This window comes from Heptranchias perlo, chromosome 8 (assembly GCF_035084215.1).
Source record: "Heptranchias perlo isolate sHepPer1 chromosome 8, sHepPer1.hap1, whole genome shotgun sequence".
Classification (NCBI taxonomy): domain Eukaryota; kingdom Metazoa; phylum Chordata; class Chondrichthyes; order Hexanchiformes; family Hexanchidae; genus Heptranchias; species Heptranchias perlo.
In genome coordinates, this window is record NC_090332.1 from 58,415,090 (window position 1) to 58,436,620 (window position 21,531).

At 45.7% G+C, this 21,531-nt stretch overlaps 1 protein-coding gene across 3 annotated transcripts in view; it reads left to right on the forward strand.

Moving 5' to 3' along the window:
- The window catches only part of tagapb (T cell activation RhoGTPase activating protein b), a 165,075-nt gene that overhangs the window by 122,952 nt on the left and 20,592 nt on the right, over nt 1–21,531 (forward strand). For all 3 annotated transcript variants that reach the window (XM_067989144.1, XM_067989145.1, XM_067989146.1), the window contains exon 4: nt 17,870–18,016. In XM_067989144.1, coding sequence (XP_067845245.1) covers nt 17,870–18,016 — 147 coding nt within the window. The remainder of the gene's footprint in view (nt 1–17,869; nt 18,017–21,531) is intronic.

Below are 21,531 nucleotides of genomic sequence, written 5' to 3' on the forward strand. Positions count from 1 at the left end.
AATTTTGTCTTTTAAAAAGCATTTGGACAGTTATATGGGTAAGATGGGTATAGAGGGATATGGGCCAAGTGCAGGCAATTGGGACTAGCTTAGTGGTATAAACTGGGCGACATGGACATGTTGGGCCGAAGGGCCTGTTTCCATGTTGTAAACTTCTAAGATTCTATGATTCTATTTTCTTCATTACTGTTGCTTTACTTATGTTAATTTTATTGAGTCCCTGTCCCCGATTCAATATTAGTTTTCTTGGGATTTCCGGCATGCTATCCTCCTTTTCGTGGCACCACGATCTTATTGAATGACGGAGCAGGCTCGTAGGGCTGCACTCCTGCTCCTATTTCTCATGTTATGTTCTTATGTGAGACTTGTTCAAGTTACCATACCAGTCTGAGATCAACATCACAGAGCTCTGTTTATTCATGCTAAATTTGAAAAGAGTTGTGTTCATTTCACATCCACTATCCTTTGTTTTGCCCTATTCAGGAGCTTTTCGTACCTAGTAACAGTCACACTCACACACTGACCATTGAATCTTTCAGTTAGGATATGAAAGTGACAAGTAATTTCCCTAGATTTTGAATTTTCTCAGAGTTGAATTATTAGCACAGGTGAACATTAACTACTTCACAGCTGGAGGCTGCTTTCAGGATGACGCAAGTTTCTTCTTTTTCTTTACTGTGGGGAATCCCTGAAGGAACCTGGAACCTGTGGACACAGTTCCAGTGCAAGAACATGTAAGAAGGTTTTTTCTATCTGGTTTTGGGGAATTTTACAGACTAATATTGGAGTTTGTTAAATATTTCACTTGCGATAACTGTTTAAAATAATTCTTAAAAAACACGCATACAGACAATGTAATGGATTTTATTTTTGTTCTCTTTGGTGAAATTTGGAGTTTCCATGTTTGGTGTTTTTGGCCTGGACATTGTCTTTGAATGAGTGGTCTATCGAATTGTGCTATTGTTGGCTGAAGACACACTAAGGTCCCAATATTACCAGGGAGGCGGGATGGCAGCAGCGGGGGCGGTGGGTAACCCGCCCAGTGAAATCCGTCCATTCCCCATGCGATCACGGGTAAATTGAAGCCACTTAACGTGGCTTCCAGGAAACCTGCGCAGCGGGCGGACTGCGCACCCGCATCACAGGCTGTCAGCTGGAGGAGCTCTATTTAAAGGGGCAGTCCTCCAATGCTGCTCCTGCAGCAAAGAACCAAAATTATAGAATGAAGCAGCCCAGGAGAAACGCTGCACCCAGATTTACTGATGCCTCATTCCAGGTCTTACTGGATAGGGTCAGGAGGAGGAGGTATATTTTCTACCCGGTGGACGGGAGGAAGTTTGCCTGTCTCTGCCACCAAGAAAGCCTGGCTCGAGGTGGCAGAGGAGGTCACCAGCAGCAGCAACGTCTCCCGCACATGGATCCAGTGCAGGAAGCGCTTCAATGACCGAACTCGGTCAGCCAAAGTGAGTACACTTACTCATTCTCCTACACTCCATCTTCCACATCACCGCCCCCACCCCACAACTCATTCTGTACATGCCAACACTACTCTATCACATCACTCCTCACACCCACTCAAACCTCATCCTCAACTTACTCACCTCCCCGGTACTCATCCCACCACTACCACTCAACCCAATCCTCTTACAATGTCATGGCTGTGTCTCACACTCACCCTCTGATGCATCACTTTTACGGTCAGCCTCACCCAAAACAATGCATTCAGCGGTTGGCCACATCACCATCCTTCACTCACGCCTCTCTACTTTCTCCCCCTTATTTTTTAAAAATTCATTCATGGGATGTGGATGTCACTGGCAAGGCCAGCATTTATTGCCCATCCCTAATTGCCCTTGAGAAGGTGGTGGTGAGCTGCCTTCTTGAACTGCTGCAGTTTGTGTGGTAAACTGAGTGGCTTGCTAGGCCATTTCAGAGGGCAATTAAGAATCAACCACATTGCTGTGGGTCTGGAGTCACACATAGGCCAGACCGGGTAAGGACAGCCGGTTTCCTTCCCCAAAGGGCATTAGTGAACCAGATGGGTTTTTATGACAATCTGGTAGCTTCATGGCCACCATTACTGATACTAGTCTTTTAATTCCAGATTTTATTTAATTAATTGAATTTAAATTCCCCAGTTGCTATATTTGAACTCATGACTCTGGATTATTAGTCCAAGTCTCTGGATTACTAGTCCAATAACATAACCACTATGCTACCTTACCCATGTATGGGAAAGGGCGAAGAATGGAGGGGGGACCGCAACATCAGGTCGTCCTCACGGACACAGTACAGGAGGCTCTTGAAGTGAGCCGCGCCCTCGAGTGCCTGTCCGTCGGGGACGCCGAGACTGCCACCCGACAAACGGCTGGTGACAGAACTTTAACATTCAGCACTCACAATAGCAAATGATGTTAACATGCCTTGCCATCTTCAGCACCTCAACATCTGTCATATTGCCGTCTGTTCTCTTACAGTGCCTTCAGCGACCGCCGTGATGGCGGAGGGCGATTCCTCAGAGGACCTGCTGACCTCTGAGGGGGCACCGTCACATCTGAGTGAGCCATCCACCAGCGCAGATACACACACCTTGGTGGGTCCCCGTCCTCATTTAGTTGGGGTCGCACATGGTGAGTCACCACACACGTGAGCACGAGCAGACACTGGTGGCAGGGGCAGCTGTAGAGCGTCCGCGTCGGTGGGGGCACTCTTCTCCAGGCTCTGCTCAGCTGGACACAGATGCTGAACCCTGGGGACCATCCATTAAAAGGAGAATGATCGAGGGGCAGCATCACATTTGCGAGATGCTGGAACAGGTGCCACGCGCACTCTCCACAATAGCGCAGACGATAGAGGAGTCCAACTCCTGCATGAGTGGAATGGTGGCACAGGTAGAGGAGGGAATCTCCGAGATACTGTCACAGGGATGTGAGGGCATCTCTGAGATAGTGTCACGGGTAAATGCGGGAACGCCTGCAACGGAGGGAAGGCTAGCCTCCATCGAGCTTCAAGCACGGCTCACCAATGAGTCTATTGAGGCCCTGACAACGGCCCTTCGGACTCAGGGTGATCAACTTTCTGCCGCCTTAAACAGGCAGGCAGATACATTAGCATTGGCCTTACAAGGCTTCACACATGTTCTCAAAACTGTCGTCCAGCAGGGTGGAAGGAGTGATGTGGGCCTGGCCCAGGAGAGGGATGATGGTGAAAGGGGACATGGAAGTGGGGACGCCACTCAAAGCGCTCCCACGTCTCACCCGTTGCCCCCCCTCTCAACCAGTACCCGCAATGCTGCCTCCTCTCCAAGTGGTCGAGTCTTCTCCTGCACAGGTGCAGGTGGAGCAGTCTTTGGAGGGGCCCTCACGGGCACCGAAACCCAGAGGGCGTAGGCCCAAAGCATCTAATCGGTCAGGGCATGAACAAGAGCAACCTGCCACGACCTCTGCTGCAGCCACAGGGGATGCACCACGTAGAAGTAGTCGGAAGCGTAAGGCAAAGGTTTTGTGAGCACAAAGGGGATGCACAAAGGTGTTTGACGGTTTGTCATGTTTTTTATTTATATTTGATTTTTGTTAATGGCACATTAAATATTGTAAACAATTTTACAACACCAAGTTATAGTCCAGCAATTTTATTTTAAATTCACAAGCTTTCGGAGGCTTCCTCCTTCCTCAGGTAAATGTACAAGAGCTCCTCGAAGCCTACGCATTTATACATATAGAACAATACATGGTGTTTACAGAATGCCCCTGCAACTGCCCGTTGCCAAGGCAATCACCGTGTTCAGACAGAGAGGTGTCACCTGCAGAACCCCCGAATACACATTCAACAAAAAAACAAACAGGAAAAAAAACAGAGAGAGGCAGAAACATCCGGAAGGCAGAGAAAGCCAGCAAATGACCCATTATATTAAAAACAGATAACATTTGTTCGCTGGTGGGGTAACGTGTAGCGTGACATGAACCCAAGATCCCGGTTGAGGCCGTCCTCATGGGTGCGGAACTTGGCTATCAATTTCTGCTCGACGATTTTGCGTTGTCGTGTGTCTCGAAGGCCACCTTGGAGTACGCTTACCCGAAGGTCGGTGGATGAATGTCCATGACTGCTGAAGTGTTCCCCGATTGGGAGGGAACCCTCCTGTTTGGCGATTGTTGCGCGGTGTCCGTTCATCCGTTGTCGCAGCGTCTGCATGGTCTCGCCAATGTACCATGCTCTGGGGCATCCTTTCCTGCAACGTATGAGGTAGACAACGTTGGCCGAGTCACAGGAGTATGAACCATGCACCTGGTGGGTGGTGTCCTCTCGTGTGATGGTGGTATCTGTGTCGATGATCTGGCATGTCTTGCAGAGGTTACCGTGGCAGGGTTGTGTGGTGTCGTGGACGCTGTTCTCTTGAAAGCTAGGTAATTTGCTGCGAACGATGGTCTGTTTGAGGTTGGGTGGCTGTTTAAAGGCGAGTAGTGGAGGTGTGGGGATGGCCATAGCGAGGTGTTTGTCCTCATTGATGACATGTTGAAGGCTGCGGAGAACATGGCGTAGTTTCTCCGCTCCGGGGAAGTACTGGACGACAAAGGGTACTCTGTTGGTTGCGTCCCGTGTTAGTCTCCTGAGGAGGTCTATGCGATTTTTTGCTGTGGCCCGTCGGAACTGTCGATCGATGAGTCGAGCGTCATATCCCGTTCTTACTAGGGCGTCTTTCAGCGTCTGTAGGTGTCCATCGCGTACCTCCTCGTCTGAGCAGACCCTGTGTATTCGCAGGGCCTGTGAATACACAGGGTCTGCTCAGACGAGGAGGAACGCGATGGACACCTACAGACGCTGAAAGACGCCCTAGTAAGAACGGGATATGACGCTCGACTCATCGATCGACAGTTCCGACGGGCCACAGCAAAAAATCGCATAGACCTCCTCAGGAGACTAACACGGGATGCAACCAACAGAGTACCCTTTGTCGTCCAGTACTTCCCCGGAGCGGAGAAACTACGCCATGTTCTCCGCAGCCTTCAACATGTCATCAATGAGGACAAACACCTCACTATGGCCATCCCCACACCTCCACTACTCGCCTTTAAACAGCCACCCAACCTCAAACAGACCATCGTTCGCAGCAAATTACCTAGCTTTCAAGAGAACAGCGTCCACGACACCACACAACCCTGCCACGGTAACCTCTGCAAGACATGCCAGATCATTGACACAGATACCACCATCACACGAGAGGACACCACCCACCAGGTGCATGGTTCATACTCCTGTGACTCGGCCAACGTTGTCCACCTCATACGTTGCAGGAAAGGATGCCCCAGAGCATGGTACATTGGCGAGACCATGCAGACGCTGCGACAACGGATGAACGGACACCGCGCAACAATCGCCAAACAGGAGGGTTCCCTCCCAGTCGGGGAACACTTCAGCAGTCATGGACATTCATCCACCGACCTTCGGGTAAGCGTACTCCAAGGCGGCCTTCGAGACACACGACAACGCAAAATCGTCGAGCAGAAATTGATAGCCAAGTTCCGCACCCATGAGGACGGCCTCAACCGGGATCTTGGGTTCATGTCACGCTACACGTTACCCCACCAGCGAACAAATGTTATCTGTTTTTAATATAATGGGTCATTTGCTGGCTTTCTCTGCCTTCCGGATGTTTCTGCCTCTCTCTGTTTTTTTTCCTGTTTGTTTTTTTGTTGAATGTGTATTCGGGGGTTCTGCAGGTGACACCTCTCTGTCTGAACACGGTGATTGCCTTGGCAACGGGCAGTTGCAGGGGCAGTCTGTAAACACCATGTATTGTTCTATATGTATAAATGCGTAGGCTTCGAGGAGCTCTTGTACATTTACCTGAGGAAGGAGGAAGCCTCCGAAAGCTTGTGAATTTAAAATAAAATTGCTGGACTATAACTTGGTGTTGTAAAATTGTTTACAATTGTCAACCCCAGTCCATCACCGGCATCTCCACATTAAATATTATTATTGTCACCACTACTGCTACATCTTGGCCATTCTTGACTGGCTTGTGTAATAAGTCCCTTTCATGAGGTTCACCATGAACACCCGCACTTGATGCCACCCATTGGGTCACCCTACAGTGGGTGTACGTGTAGCTGCATGACTATTTTGTGCAGGCGCCTATGGCTCAGCGCTGTGTTGTGGAGCTCCACGTGGCGGAGGTGGATGGCGTGCCTGGCGAGGCTGGTGATGTTGCTCGTCCTCAGATGAAGTGATGAATGCAGCTATGGCGCCCCCCCCATCCTGACAGTGTGAGTTTGAGGGGGTCCGCAAAGTAGGTAAATGTGTTTGCACAGCAGAGTTTAGGGTATAAATTAATAATTTTGAGTGGAAAGACAAAGGTGTTGCAGCCAAAACTTTGTCTGAAGTGACAGAGTGCCCTGCTGCAATAAATGAGGTTCTCCCCCCACCTGTCAAATAATCCTTTGCATCTCCCACTGGCTGCTGGCTGAAACACGTCTGCTCCAACAGGGAGTGTTTCCCACAGCACAGGAAACACACTGAGGATCCTTCAAAATTGCACCCCTGCCAAAATCTCCACTCAATGAGGTCTGTCAAGTACCTCAAATAGCTAACTAAGTATCTAAATTATCATCCCCCGGCTTTAATTGCTGGTGGGAGTCCCTGTTGGAGCCGGGTTCCGAACCCACTCCAGGATTCTGCCATTTTCGATGCCCCCCCGCCCCCAACCCACCCACTCAGCCATCCGAAAATCGGCCCCTAAGAGTGCAGTTATACAGCATGTACTGCTTTGACCTGCTTAGAGTGATATGGGGCTGGCAGACCTGCATTGCTCTCTGGCCAGGGAAATATAGGACTCAACTCACACATTGATTAACAGTTACATTCTTTTTGGGCAACTTCATAACAAAGTTATACATATCACACGTCACCACAAAGCCAAAACTGCTTCACATGGATGCAGAATTTGTAATATAACTGCCCTTTTTGATAAGAAACTGCCCACCAGAGTGCTGGTGAAATGCATTTGTGTATCAACAAGTCATGCCATGAAGTGGTAAACCATATATGAGTACTCTTGATACCCCAGATGGGGAATTGACACCTCATTCTCCCTCTTTGGGGGAGGCACATAGTGTGCTAGGCAATTCACTGCAGGGAAAGAAATTTGTGAGTGGGGTATTAACATTGGGCAGGAGGTAGGGGTGAGGGTGGGGGAGGGGCGATCTAAAGTGAGTACTCCCGAATTTACCCAATTATTAAAAATAACCCAAGACATGAAGGGGTATATGAGCTGTAGTTTACTACTACATTTTCAGTGAATGACTATTTTTAAAGATGTGGCTCAATATTTGTCGGACATGTGACCAATGCCAGAAAATTAATAAACAGGAATTAAACCAAAGTAGCCTGAAATCCTTATCCACTATTAGTTAGCCTTTTAAAAGGGTGCACATAGATATAGTGGGATCAGCACCTGTAAGGAGTAAGTTAGAGAAAAGGTATATCTTGACATTGGTGGACTATGCATCGAAATATCCTCACCAGGTGATGAGGCCCTTTTCTGTATGCATCTAGCAGTCAGCTCAAAAGCAACATTCACTGATACCTGGGGCAAGTTGCTTTTCCAGGCTGCCTTCAGTGGGTGCATGGCATGTAGCAATGGCATTTAAAGAGGGGGTAGAAAATAAAATAAATTCGGGAGGGTGGTAATTAAATGGTGAACTGGCCGTAAAAGGTATGTACATCCTTCCAAAACCAGGGTTATGAATTCGGCCTCATAACACCATTTTGTAGGTGCTACACGGCCTCCTAAAGACCCAAAATGGCATCCAGAATGCGTGCGCACACTTCTAGCGTGATGTGCACCGGACGCCATCTTGGTAAAGGTATTTGCGCACACGCAGATAACGAACGCTGGCAGCATGTAAAGTAGGGAGAATATGCGGTAGATCAGTGTGCATCGCTGATTTAAAGGGACAGATGCGACTTTGGAATTCAGCACTCCAGCCAACTGACGCATAGCTGAACAGGTCATAAACAGCATGGAGGACCCCTACACCAGCGCTAGTTAAAGGGATCATGCAAGAGTTACAGGTTAGTTGCTGGATTATTGCTTCTGGCTGCTGATGCATTTGTACCTATTTTTGGAGGTCTCCTATACTTGAATTATATACTAGGACTAGAGGACATAACCTAAAATTTAGAGCCAGGACTTGCAGGAGTGAAGTTAGGAAACACTTCTACACGCAGAGGGTGGTAGAAGTTTGGAACACTTTTCTGCAAACGGCAGTTGATGCTAGCTGAATTGTTAATTTTAAATCTGAGATTGATAGATTTTTGTTAACCAAAGGTATTAAGGGATATGGGGCTAAGGCAGGTATATGGAGTTAGGTCACAGGTCCACCATGATCTCGTTGAATGGCAGAGGGGCTAAAAGGTCTGTTCCTATCTTCCTATGTTCCTATAATAAAGTTTCAATACTCTACAGGGAGTGGGCTGGCGAGCTGACAGGCAACAGCAAGGGCACAGGCAAAGTGGCAGGGATGGGACAGGAATGTTGTCATCCTGAGAGAGGATAGCAGGCTCGTGTTCCATGGAGCCAGTGCAACTTGCTGCCTCCTGTTATGCGCCACCTTCTCCTGCAAGAAAGCGGGACGGTGTCAGTGAGTGTCCTGTCAGGTGTTTGGGTGATGTGCCTGTCATGGTTGAATAGCTGCCAGTGTGTGTGACCTGTGAGTTGTGGGTGTGCGGCTTGCAACAGTGGTAATGTGTGAGGATGAGAAGAAGCATCTGATTGGAAGAGTTTGTTGGTATGTGGGTGATGGGGAGTGTAGTGTGTGGAGCAGTGGATGCGGCTAGTGGTGCAGTTGTTAGGAGATGCCATTTGACAGTTGACCTCACTCACCTTGACCGCTCAAAACATTGAACTTCTTTCTGCACTGCATCCATGTTCGTGGTACTACACGCCTGGTATTGACTTCGTCCCCTACCCCTCCCACTGCCTCGGAAGCATATGTCTGGAGAGCCTCTTGTCCCCCTGTGGATATAGGATGCCCCTCCTTCTGTCTACCTCTTGTACCAAGGCCTCTAGTGCATTATCAGAGAACCTTGGTGCACGCTCTCTCGCAGGCCTGGTACAAACTCAGATTGGCAGATTGGTGAGGTCTGGCATGCAGATTGGAGGATGTGGGATTTAGTAGTGCGATGTCTGATCTCTGTGCAGACCCGTATCTTATATTTTGCAAGTAAGAAGTGCAGGCTGCCTTTAAGTGGTGTTAGCCACTCGCGATATCAGGGACTCCCTGCTGGTGAGCAGCTACTCAACAGCCCAGCTAGGCCTGGCTGCTCGCAGCAATCTGGTAAATCACTTGGCAGCACCAATGTTACGTGCTGCCTGCATCTCAACGACCGGGCGTGGGTTAATCGCGTACCGCGACCCCGCACCCGCTTTCACGCGTTATGCAATATAACCTCCCATGTATTTCCATTACAGCAGCTGTTCTTGGATGAGTCCAGTGTTCAGTCTCAGTCATCCTTTCTGGCCATACATTCCTATGTGTGTAAAAAACCTTCCACTCTTAAATTTGCCCTCCAGGCCCAAAAATGTATTTCTTTTACTGACATTTTGTAGGACACTTTATTCCCCACTCACCTTCCCTCAGCTGGGACAACTCCATGACGACAGGTGATGCTCTATGGTAATTGGCAGATGGCGTGACTATTATGAGTTGAATTGGGGTGAGCCCATTTTGCCCCCCTGGGGTCTAAATTAACGGTGACACACGTCACCAAATCTATTAAGCTACTAAGTCAAATTGGGCACTGCAGCTGTTTTTCCTCACACTGTTAAGTATATAATCTGATTTCAACCTGACAAGGATGAGGTGGAATGTGAGACTGCTACCCCAGTAATGCTACAGACCCCCAACATAGAGCCAAAGCTGTAGTAAGTAAAGAGTGAGAAGGTAAGGAAACACAGGTGAAACACAGAGGAAACACAGAGGACAGGAAGGTGCAAGAAAACAGAGGTCAGACAACAGAAAGCAGGAAAATGTCGGAAAACACAGGTGAGAATACAGGGAAGTGGAAAATGCAGGAATGGAACTGAGAGTGGGTGGAGGCAGGTGAGGACAATAACTAAGGGTGGGCACAGAGCTGAGAATAAATAAAAGTAAACTAATGAAAGTCTGAATAGGAGAGAACCGAAGAAGGTGGGAAATAGACCAAAAGAACCAATGGCCACACTTGGAGGAAAAGAATTGAGAGAAATACAGAACGGAGAGAGAACTAAAGGGAGCAAAGATAAGGTGAACTGGTGGGACTTGAGAAATAGAGAGGGAAGCAACAAGAAGAGAGCTGGTAAGCCTGTCTAGTTTTCTTCCTTTCTCCTGGAATATAATATTATGGCTAGTCGAATCCTGTTTGGGATTTAATTACTGAGCTGCTGTAATCCCAATTGTTCAAATTGCATTATAATCAATATTATCATTGAGGCAGATGAGTGGAAACATGTTAGTTCATTTGTTCACGTCTACATTATTCTACTAAATAAATTCTAAACTGGGCTATTCCACTATCACACTTTCTTTTGACCGCTGAAGCAATGCTGCTGTCAAAATATTGGCATCAAAGTTCTGGGGACATCTATGACTCACTCGACCGCCCTCTCAGCTGGAGGAGGCTGCACGGACATGTCAGAACAGAAAAAATACCATGCAATAGAATTAGCATTTAGCGTAGACACCCTGCCCCCACAAGGAGCCCATGTCAAGCTTTCACAGGGTAGCACTGCAAGAATCATTCCCATCTGAAGGTCAACACAAGCTTTACATTAAGCAAATATATTCCTGAATGACACAGAAAAATATCACAATTATTTCTATAGTGTGACAGGCCATAAAAAGAGATTCTATATAAATTCCTTTAAAAAAATATATAGGAGGAACTTAATACTGCAAGTTTGCTTTTTTTTAAAATGTAACTACTAACAGACAGACCTGGTTAATTCTGCTGGATAAGCCAACTTGTTGGGAGGGATGTCAAACTTGCACTGAAACTAACAGAAATTAGTAAGAATTAGTAAGAATACATAACTGATACTGGTCATATTATTTTACAAATAAGCAGTGCAGTTACAGTAATCCATCACTTCTACTGGCAAGGTACTGTCCGAGAAGTGAAATAAATTGTAGTGCCACTTTAATGTTGCTCATTATGAAATGAGGAGACTTTCATTCCATCATTCTTGGCTGCATCTCAATCCAGGGCCCGGAGGAGACAGGCCAGTATCAAACGTATTGCACCACCCAAAGCTCCAATGTAAATAAAATATAGAAGAAATCATAGAAAATAAAATCTGTAATGGGGTCTGCCAAATCTTCCACATTGGGCAGAGTCTCATGTTTAGATTTCCCAGTAATTCTCAGAATTCTTTGTTTCCTTTTGCCGGAGAACACTGAGGAAGCTGTGCTGTCCCTTCATTCTTCTAAAGCCAGAATGCCTATAGTTTTAATTGAGGGGTTTTACTGCTGCTATGACTGTTGAGATATCTCTGTCTCCATAGCTGTCTCCTGCAAGTGTTCTTTCTTGCTTTGAATGATGTGGAGATGCCGGTGATGGACTGGGGTTGACAATTGTAAACAATTTTACAACACCAAGTTATAGTCCAGCAATTTTATTTTAAATTCACAAGCTTTCGGAGGCTACCTCCTTCCTCAGGTGAACGATGTGGAAATGAAGTCCTCGAAATGAAGTCGCATTTATAATTCACAGAACAATGCTTGGTGATAACAGACAGTTTTTTCAACTGCCCGTTGCCAAGAGGAGGGTTCCCTCCCAGTCGGGGAGCACTTCAGCAGTCAAGGACATTCAGCCACCGACCTTCGGGTAAGCGTACTCCAAGGCGGCCTTCGAGACACACGACAACGCAAAATCGTCGAGCAGAAATTGATAGCCAAGTTCCGCACCCATGAGGATGGCCTCAACCGGGATCTTGGGTTCATGTCACGCTACACGTTACCCCACCAGCGAACAAATGTTATCTGTTTTTAATATAACGGGTCAGTTGCTGTCTTTTCTATGTTTCTACCTCTCTATCTCTGTTTTTTGGTTTTTTTTTTGTTTGTTGTTTTTTTTGGTGATTTGTATATTCTGAGACCTGGCAGGTAACACCTGTCTGTCTGCACACTGATTGCCTTGGCAACGGGCAGTTGAAAAAACTGTCTGTTATCACCAAGCATTGTTCTGTGAATTATAAATGCGACTTCATTTCGAGGACTTCATTTCCACATCGTTCACCTGAGGAAGGAGGTAGCCTCCGAAAGCTTGTGAATTTAAAATAAAATTGCTGGACTATAACTTGGTGTTGTAAAATTGTTTACAATTGCTTTGAATGAGAGTAAGAAAGCCCCACAACCAGGTGGGGTATGGGGAGGGGGTGAGATAAGAAAGGACAGAAGAATACACAAATGCCAGTTCAAGTCCCCCTGTGTTGACCTTCAGATGGCTGAATGCTACCCTGTGAAACAGATATGTTGACAGTTTGATATGACTTGGTGGCTTCAGGTATATAGTTTGTGGCTAACAATCTCTCAACTAAGATTTGCCTGATGTTGAGAACGCTCACTGTAATAGAGAATAGGGAAGAAACAAAATGGAGAAGGATGAGATAACAGACAAAATAGAAGCAATAAAAACTTATATGTCAGGATTTTATAATATAAATATAGAGATGTGGCTACTACTAATACTCATCTTGACTCTTTGGGCTTATAGTTTGTGAGATGAAATATGCCTTTTTCAATTCAAAAAAGCTAGACTAGTGGCTGGAGATACTGATCCTGATGTGAGTCACATTTTTAAACCAAAATGAGTGATTGTCACTCTTCTTAAATGCCAATGCGTTGGTTTGATCAAAAAAATACTTCCAAAACCTTATGATCAGGATTCTAGCTCTATTCGCCTGAATGGGAAATGTGAAAAAGACCAAAGGGAAGACATTTATCTGCTAGTCACCTGTTTCTCACCATAAAAAGGGCAATCGGTAGCAGGAAATCAGGTGGGGACCTTGTCCATCTATTTGCCCACCTGCATCAACTTTCAGGAAGGCCCTTTATTGGTGCCCAGCACTCCCACCCAAAACAGGCGTTTGGCTGTTTAGATATGCAAATGGGCATCCTACGCCTATTGTAGGGCCCAATTACAACTTTCAAAGAGAAATGGGTGACTCATGCACGGCACATTCCAGTCCCCTTTCTCCGGGCATCGAGAGGCCTAACCAGCAATCTTTAAAGGGACCACTGGAGGCCTCTCCAAAAAGCTGCCGACCCATTTTCGCCCACCACCCCGACATTTGTGCCTACCCCACTAACAAGCCTTACCCACCAGCTGGCTTCATGGAGTAGCTGGGTGATTTTCAGTGTGGTGCCTCCTTAGCACCCACAGCTCACCAACATAATGTTGGGCGGGTGAGCTGTGAGTGCATCGCTGATATCACGCCAGTTTGCCGCCCAAACCGAAAGTCTCCACCCAAGATCAGCAACGTTTTGGGGCTTTCAATGTTTTGTGCATAATTCCAAAATGGATGCCTCATGCCCGAATTCAAAATAGCACTGGTAGATTTGTGTTTGTTTGTATGTATGTCTATCAGTTAAATGACATTGTAGCCTGAATTAAGTGTTTGAGACACATTTAATAGACAGTATTTCTTTTCTGTACTATTTTGTAAAATATCCACGTATTTCAGTGCTTCACTGCTTATCCTAGTGTGAACTCATATGTGGAAAAATATAGAGAAATGCAAAACCGTACGGTAAAGGACTTGAAGGAAAGATACAGGGAAAAAATATATGCAGCATAGAGAAAAGACCTGACCGTGATCTGGAAACTGAAGTCTACAGTGGCTTCCGAAGTTAGCAGCTAGCAGCTAAATCAAACAAAGGGTTATTTTCAACAAAAATATTGTGTTCATTTCTCTGGGAAATTTTTTGCAAAACCAACAATGTTAAATTCTATCTGTAATACAGAAAAAAACATTTACATAGATTCTATTTCTGAAACATTAGGGTTTTTACAAAATACCTCAGACTGCTGAAGTCACTACATGGTCGTGGGCCAAAGGTCGCTAAGGAGATGGCTGGTTTTACACTTTCCACCTACTTTGACTGTCAAACGTGGGTTGTCTGCTTGAACAAGTAGAAAACATACTATTACTCACAGGCTACTCAATGTTAGAATGTATGGGGTTTTTGTTGGATCTTTAGGATCCTACAGATTCCCTGAATCTCCTGTTGGTAGTTGAGACTCAGTTTCAGATTATCTGTCTGACCAGTATTTACTCTCGCTGTAACTGGCACTCAAACCGGGCTAATTCTGATTGGGAAGCTACATAACTAGAAGGCAAGTCAAACTTGCACTGAAACTAATAGAAATGAGTAAGTATTACTAAAAACATAGCTTACAAATAAACAGTGCAGTTACAGTAATCCCAATATGGTTCAGGCTTTTACTGAACATAATATGAGGCCTGCTCAAGGCCTCAATCCTAACTCCGACAAACAATCTAATGGTTTCATTTCGATTTGTACTGTATTGTGGACAATTCTGTGGGAACAGTTTAGAAAATGGCTAGTGTAGCATAACTACAATAAAATCCTCTAGTGCAATTAAATCAACTGTCCCCTAAACTGGGATATGAGTGAGATGAATAATCCTGGGATTCCCACCTTCCCCCCCCCCCCACCACCCCTCAATGTTTCAGTGGCCAACTGCATTGAGCTGTACAGACATAAAATAGCTAGGTTTGATTTTGGGTCTATCATCTAATCTCAGCCAGAGAGATCCTATTGTCCTAAAATGTTCTCAGTCTACAAAGGGGGAAAAATCAGCCAGAATTCCCATTCCTGGTGGGGGAGGATCTCCTCTGGTTGATACGTGTTTGCGACACTATCGCTTGGAATTTCTTTCTCTGCCCGAAGATCAGTGAAAGCACTGGGAGAAACAGAGTAAACGGCTAAAAGCGGCCATTTACACTGTTTCTCTATGGGCTCTGCTCATCTTTTGCCAAATGTGGTAGTGCAGGGCAGAAAGTCACAGCCTGCAATCTAGTGGGACGATTTTGAATGTATTTAGGAATTTGCTAAAAGTGGCAAAAGTAGGAAGTCTTCTTGGTCTCTGGTTAATATGTTTTAGCATATTGTAAAAAGAAAATCTCCCCTTCCCCAACCTCCACCAATCACTATTCAGTGACCTGTGTTGCAAGTGAAGTTAGGTGCGGGCTCATGTCTGAAGGGACCTGTATGGAAGTGAGTGCTGGAAACTCATGTTCCAGACTTATTATGAAGTCCCATACTTGCATGAGTACCGGAGAACTGCCAGTACCCATGCAATTGTGCTTCTTCTGATCCTTCAGGGGAGGAGGGAGGAAAGAAAATTGGAGGGGAAGGGAAGAAATGACTCATTGTTAGATTGAGTTTCCTTCTACATTTGGCTTTGAAGATTCCCCCATCCAAGTATCCGCCAAGCCAAATGCAAATATAAAATTCAAATGAGCTGTGATGCATTGATCAGATGAATTAATTAATGTCTTAAAGGACCATCTAGCACATCACCACCAAGGGACTACCCACCGCCATCATATCACCACCAGGGGACCACCCACCGCCATCATATCACCACCGGGGGACCACCCACTGCCACCATATCACCACCAGGGGACCACCCACCGCCATCATATCACCACCAGGGGACCACCCACTGCCAGCATATCACCACCAGGGGAACACCCACCGCCATCATATCACCACCAGGGGACCACCCACTGCCACCATATCACCACCAGGGGACCACCCACCGCCATCATATCACCACCAGGGGACCACCCACCGCCATCATATCACCACCGGGGGACCACCCACTGCCAGCATGTCACCACCAGGGGAACACCAACCGCCATCATATCACCACCAGGGGACCACCCACTGCCACCATATCACCACCAGGGGACCACCCACTGCCACCATATCACCACCAGGGGACCACCCACTGCCAGCATATCACCACCAGGGGACCACCCACTGCCGCCATATCACCACCAGGGGAACACCCACCGCCATCATATCACCACCGGGGGACCACCCACCGCCACCATATCACCACCAGGGGACCACCCACCGCCACCATATCACCACCAGGGGACCACCCACCGCCACCATATCGCCACCAGGGGACCACCCACCGCCACCATATCGCCACCAGGGGACCACCCACCGCCACCATATCACCACCAGGGGACCACCCACCGCCATCATATCACCACCAGGGGACCACCCACCGCCATCATATCACCACCGGGGGACCACCCACTGCCACCATATCACCACCAGGGGACCACCCACTGCCATCATATCACCACCAGGGGACCACCCACCGCCATCATATCACCACCAGGGGACCACCCACCGCCATCATATCACCACCAGGGGACCACCCACCGCCATCATATCACCACCGGGGGACCACCCACTGCCACCATATCACCACCAGGGGACCACCCACCGCCATCATATCACCACCAGGGGACTACCCACCACCACCACATCACCGCCAGGAGACCACCCACCACCAGCATATCACCACCAGGAGACCACCCACCACCACCATATCACCACTAGGGGACCACCCACCACCAGCATATCACCACCAGGAGACCACCCACCACCAGAATATCACCACCAGGAGACCACCCACCACCAGAATATCACCACCAGGAGACCACCCACCACCAGAATATCACCACCAGGAGACCACCCACCACCACCATATCACCACTAGGGGACCACCCACTAGCACATCACTACCACACTACCATACCACCATATAGCCACATACTGCCCTTCCCAATTGACTACTCCGGGTCAGACAGATACAGCACTGCCAAAGTGCAGCTTACACGTGATTACCACCGGACTACCAAATAATGAAAAGATGCATAACTACTATCTAAAGCGGACTTAATCTGGCCATTTGTGAAGGACCCTGAAATGATCTGATTTGGCTACTCTGCTTTAGTTGGGGAATGTAAGTAATGTCTGAGCCTAATTAGAACCTCAAGCCCCACTCCAGGACTTGAGCACATAACCTAAGGCTGACTCTTTAGTGCTGTGACATTGGAGTGCTGCATTGTCAGAGGTGCCATTTTTCAGATGACACATTAACCCTGTCTGCTTATTCAGGTGGTCATCAACGATCCCATGGCACTATTCAAAGAAGAGCCGATAGTTTTCCTGTCAACATTTATCCATCAACTGATACCACCAAAAACAGATATTTGGGTCATTCATTTCTTTGCTGTTTGTGGGATTTTGCTGTGTGCAAAATGGCTATATCTCAAAAGTAATTTGTTGGCTGTGAAGTGTTTTGGGACATCCTGAGGATGTGAAAGGTGCTATGTAAGTGCAAGTTATTTATTTCTTTCAGTGATAAATTGTTAGCAGCTTTTGATATGTCCTAATATCCCAGGCATTTGTTTTTAAGGTATAATAGCACTCATACAGTGTTAGTTCCTCCTGCTCAAGGAGATTTACAAACTCATGATATTACTATATTTTGGAAATATAAGATGAGTTTAAGATGCTGATTTCTGTTCAAAACATTTAAGTATGAGAAAAAAACCCTGAATGATTTAGAAGTCAAATTGTTAGCAAATGTCCTAAATTCTCCGTCAAGGCTGGATGCAGAGTGGGATTAGTCAGTGACCTGAAAGTCAATGGGATGTTTATCCCCTCAGCCAAGGAATGAAATGTAATGGGGAGGGGCCTAAAAGAAGGGAGGGGGAAAAGTTATTTAGAAAATTCAGGATCAAATTAGAACTTTCGTATCTGTTATTTGCTTCTAGATCCTCAAGTTTCCGACTGAAGCAAAGGATCAATATCTGTGAACTGTGGACAGCCACGTGCTTTGAGGAGGTCAGTGAATCTGCCATTCACCAAGAAAGGTCATTTGTCATCGGCTGGCCAGTGACTAACTGTGTTGTCACTTTCAAGTAAGTAATTCTGTGTCAGAAATTCTCAGTCAGAATGTAACTGAACTTTCTCAGAGTGAGTCAGAATTGGGGGAGTGACAGCAATAGTTGGCCAGTCAAGCAGCCACTTCTTGTACATCTTATCATAATTTATTGTTTTTCCACTCAGGTTTATTTGGAGTTTCCATACTTTGTTTATTAAGGCCTCGCAGCTTGCCTTCATCAGCCCCTATTGATTTATTTGTTGAATATTCATTGAGAGACACACAGTAATATAGAGAAACCATGACAGTTTCCTGTGCCAAGTAGTTAAATAAATCCTGATAGTGCTGCATGCCAAATCCTGGGATACATATGAGGGACAAACATCCCATTAACTTCCAGGTCTCTGAGTAATCCCACTTTGCAACCAACCTTGACAGAGAATTTGCATTTATATAGCACTTTTTACATCCTCAGGACATTCCAAATCACTTCACAGCCATTGAAGTACTTTTGAAGTACTGTTGTAATTTAGGGAAATATGGCACCCAATTTGCACAAAGCAAGGTTCCACAAACAGCAATGAGATAAATGATAGATAATCTGTTTTAGTGATGCTGGTTGAGGGATAAATGTTGGCCAGGACATCAGGAGAACTCCCCAGCTCTAGTGCTACGGGAACTTTTATGTTCAATTACGTACAGTTTGATTTCTAAATCATTCAGGGTTTTTTCTTATACTTAAATGTTTTGAACAGAGATTAGCATCTTAAATTCATTTCAAATAGGATTACCTTATTTATCAATTACGGAAAATTGTAACAATTCAAAACATGAATAAATCACACCCTGGAGTGTTAAGATAACATTTAAAAATTCTTAAATCTTCACTCTGTGGTTTACCATAGCATATTAACCCTTTGCTGTTGGCAAAGATTGGGGTGGCCATTTACAATTTGGTGCTCCCCATGAAGAGCTTCTCGCGACAGGAATTTTGGCATTGTTTTATTTTCCCCATTAGTCTTGATGATCACACAATGTTAAACAGTGGCTTAGCAGAGATTCTATCATATAGTTTGTAGCTGTTTGAATTTTTAAAGGAGTAAATCATTTTACTCTCAGTACATTAAGTGGCTGCCATTTTAGTTTTCATTGCCGGGGACGATGATCATCCACATTATAATTAAATCCAACACACATTCTAGTAGTACACATATTTTTGTCGCTCTTCCCCAGTTAGAAGGTCATTGGTTCAAGTCCCTCTCCAGCACTTGAGCACATTAATCTATGCTGGCACTTCAGACCAGTACTGAGGGACTGTTAGGAGTGCTCTCTCTCAAATGAGATGTTAAACTGAGGCCATGTCTGTCTCCTAAGGTGAATGTAAAAGTTCCCATGGCACTAGAGCTGGGGAGTTCTCCTGGTGTCCTGGCCAACATTTATCCCTCAACCAGCATCACTAAAACAGATTATCTATCATTTATCTCATTGCTGTTTGTGGAACCTTGCTTTGTGCAAATTGGGTGCCATATTTCCCTAAATTACAACAGTGACTGCACTTCAAAAGTACTTCATTGGCTGTGAAGTGATTTAGAATGTCCTGAGGATGTAAAAAGTGCTATATAAATGCAAGTTCGTCCTTTCTAGTTAGTAAAGTGGTATTGTGGAAGAAGGATATTAATCTCTATTGTGCAGTCTGAAGTTTCCATGGCTTAGTAAATGACTGATCAGATGCCTAAAATGCAGTTAAGATATTGCATGAGTGCATCTTTTAGAAATGCCCCAATTGAGTCGGCCTTTTTAGCAAATGCAGTAGAATTCAAAAGTAAATAGAACCATAATAGAACCATAAGCACAGAAGGGGGTGATTATTCAGCTCATTGTGTGTGTGCAACCCAAACCGAATCACACTATGCTGCACTCTAAAGGTAGCCCTGCATTTTCCCTTTTAGATTTGTAAGAAATTAAATGTAGATTATAAGAATATTGACTTGGGAATCGAAACTGGGGATCTCCGTTAATTGCCAACTAATCATAAGACAGGCATACGTTAAATGAGGAAGGAAGTATTGCAGCAACAGAAACCATCAACCTGTCTACATTGAAAAATTAAAGACTAATGGCAGAGTGCAAGAAAAGAGGAAATTCCAAGGAGCAGTAACCCTTGTCGGGGGGGATTCCATCGATGGGGAACTGAAACTTAAGATTGTTAATAATTGGCCGTATTATTTCCCAGAAATCAGCTGTTGATCATTCTGAGTAAACACAATCATTAATTCTTCAGTATGGATATGAACATGCATCAGCAACCCCAAGTGTGTTTGTTATCTTCTACATTGGGTGATGCCGACAGCAAAACAAAGAAAAAATTAATCAAGTAGAACCTATACTGTGAGTAAAATTCATGCTGTAGGTCAATTTCAAAACTACAATCTCATCTCGGGGTCCAGAAGGCAAGTTAGGTGAATGCTGACGTTATCTGAACTTCAATTTGATTGCTGCATTATAACATCTCCTAGGTAACTGCCTGAACCTTTCTCCATATAACCCACCTAAACCCCTCTCCATTTAAACTACCTGAACCCCTCTCTGTATAAATTATCTGAACCCCTCTCCATGTAAGCTGCCTGAACCCCTCTCTATATAATCTACCTAAACCGCTCTCTATACAAAGTCCCTGAACCTCTCCCCATATAAGTTACCTGAACCAGTCTTCATATAAACCACCAATATCATTAGAGTATTGGCTTCTTGGTTAATTAGGATGTTAATGCTGCCTGGCATTTGAACTCAAATATCCCATTTACTGTATGTTTTGCTGGTCTCAGTTAGGTATCTGTAGGAGGGATAGAACACTGATATGGTTTTTTTCCCAGAATTAGTCAAGCTCACCTCTTGCTAGCTCAGAGAAAGAGTGCCATTAGCACCATTCACCAGGCCAGCACCATCCAGTTCTCCCAACAGGGATTAACTGAAGGAGGGGAGGGAAAGTGTGAAAGTTTCAAAAAACCCAGAAAACTGTTAATGTACCAAGCAGAAAAAAAACAAACCCTCACAGTAGCTCGTTGAGAAAATGCCATCAAAACAGATAGTTAGGGTCGAATGGAGGTGATTTTAAATTTGGGCGGACCTCAGGTGATTGGCGGGAGGAGAGCCTAAAGTCCCTGACAAGAGGCCTGAGCCACATTGAGGGTTGGGCCTCATTCCAATACAACCAGAAAGCTGCGAGGGTTGAATTCACAGGCAGCTCACCTGTGTGTGGGGTTTGAAGGGTAAGAATTCAAGCAACTCCAACGTGGAGCCGAGCCAGAAATGTTCTCTTCAGAGGGAGCCAATCGTGGACAGGTTGGTGGAGGACCGTAAGTTTTTTTGTGGGGCCAGGAAAAGCATTCAAGTTGCGCAATGCCGGTTACCAATTGGTGGAGTGCGTACGGCACACACTCTGCCCATTCGTACATCAAAATTGTGTCGAGGTCCCATGTATTTAATTGGAGCCTGATTCTTATACACTAAGGGAATCAAAGGATATGGAGATCGGGCAGGAAAGTGGAGTTG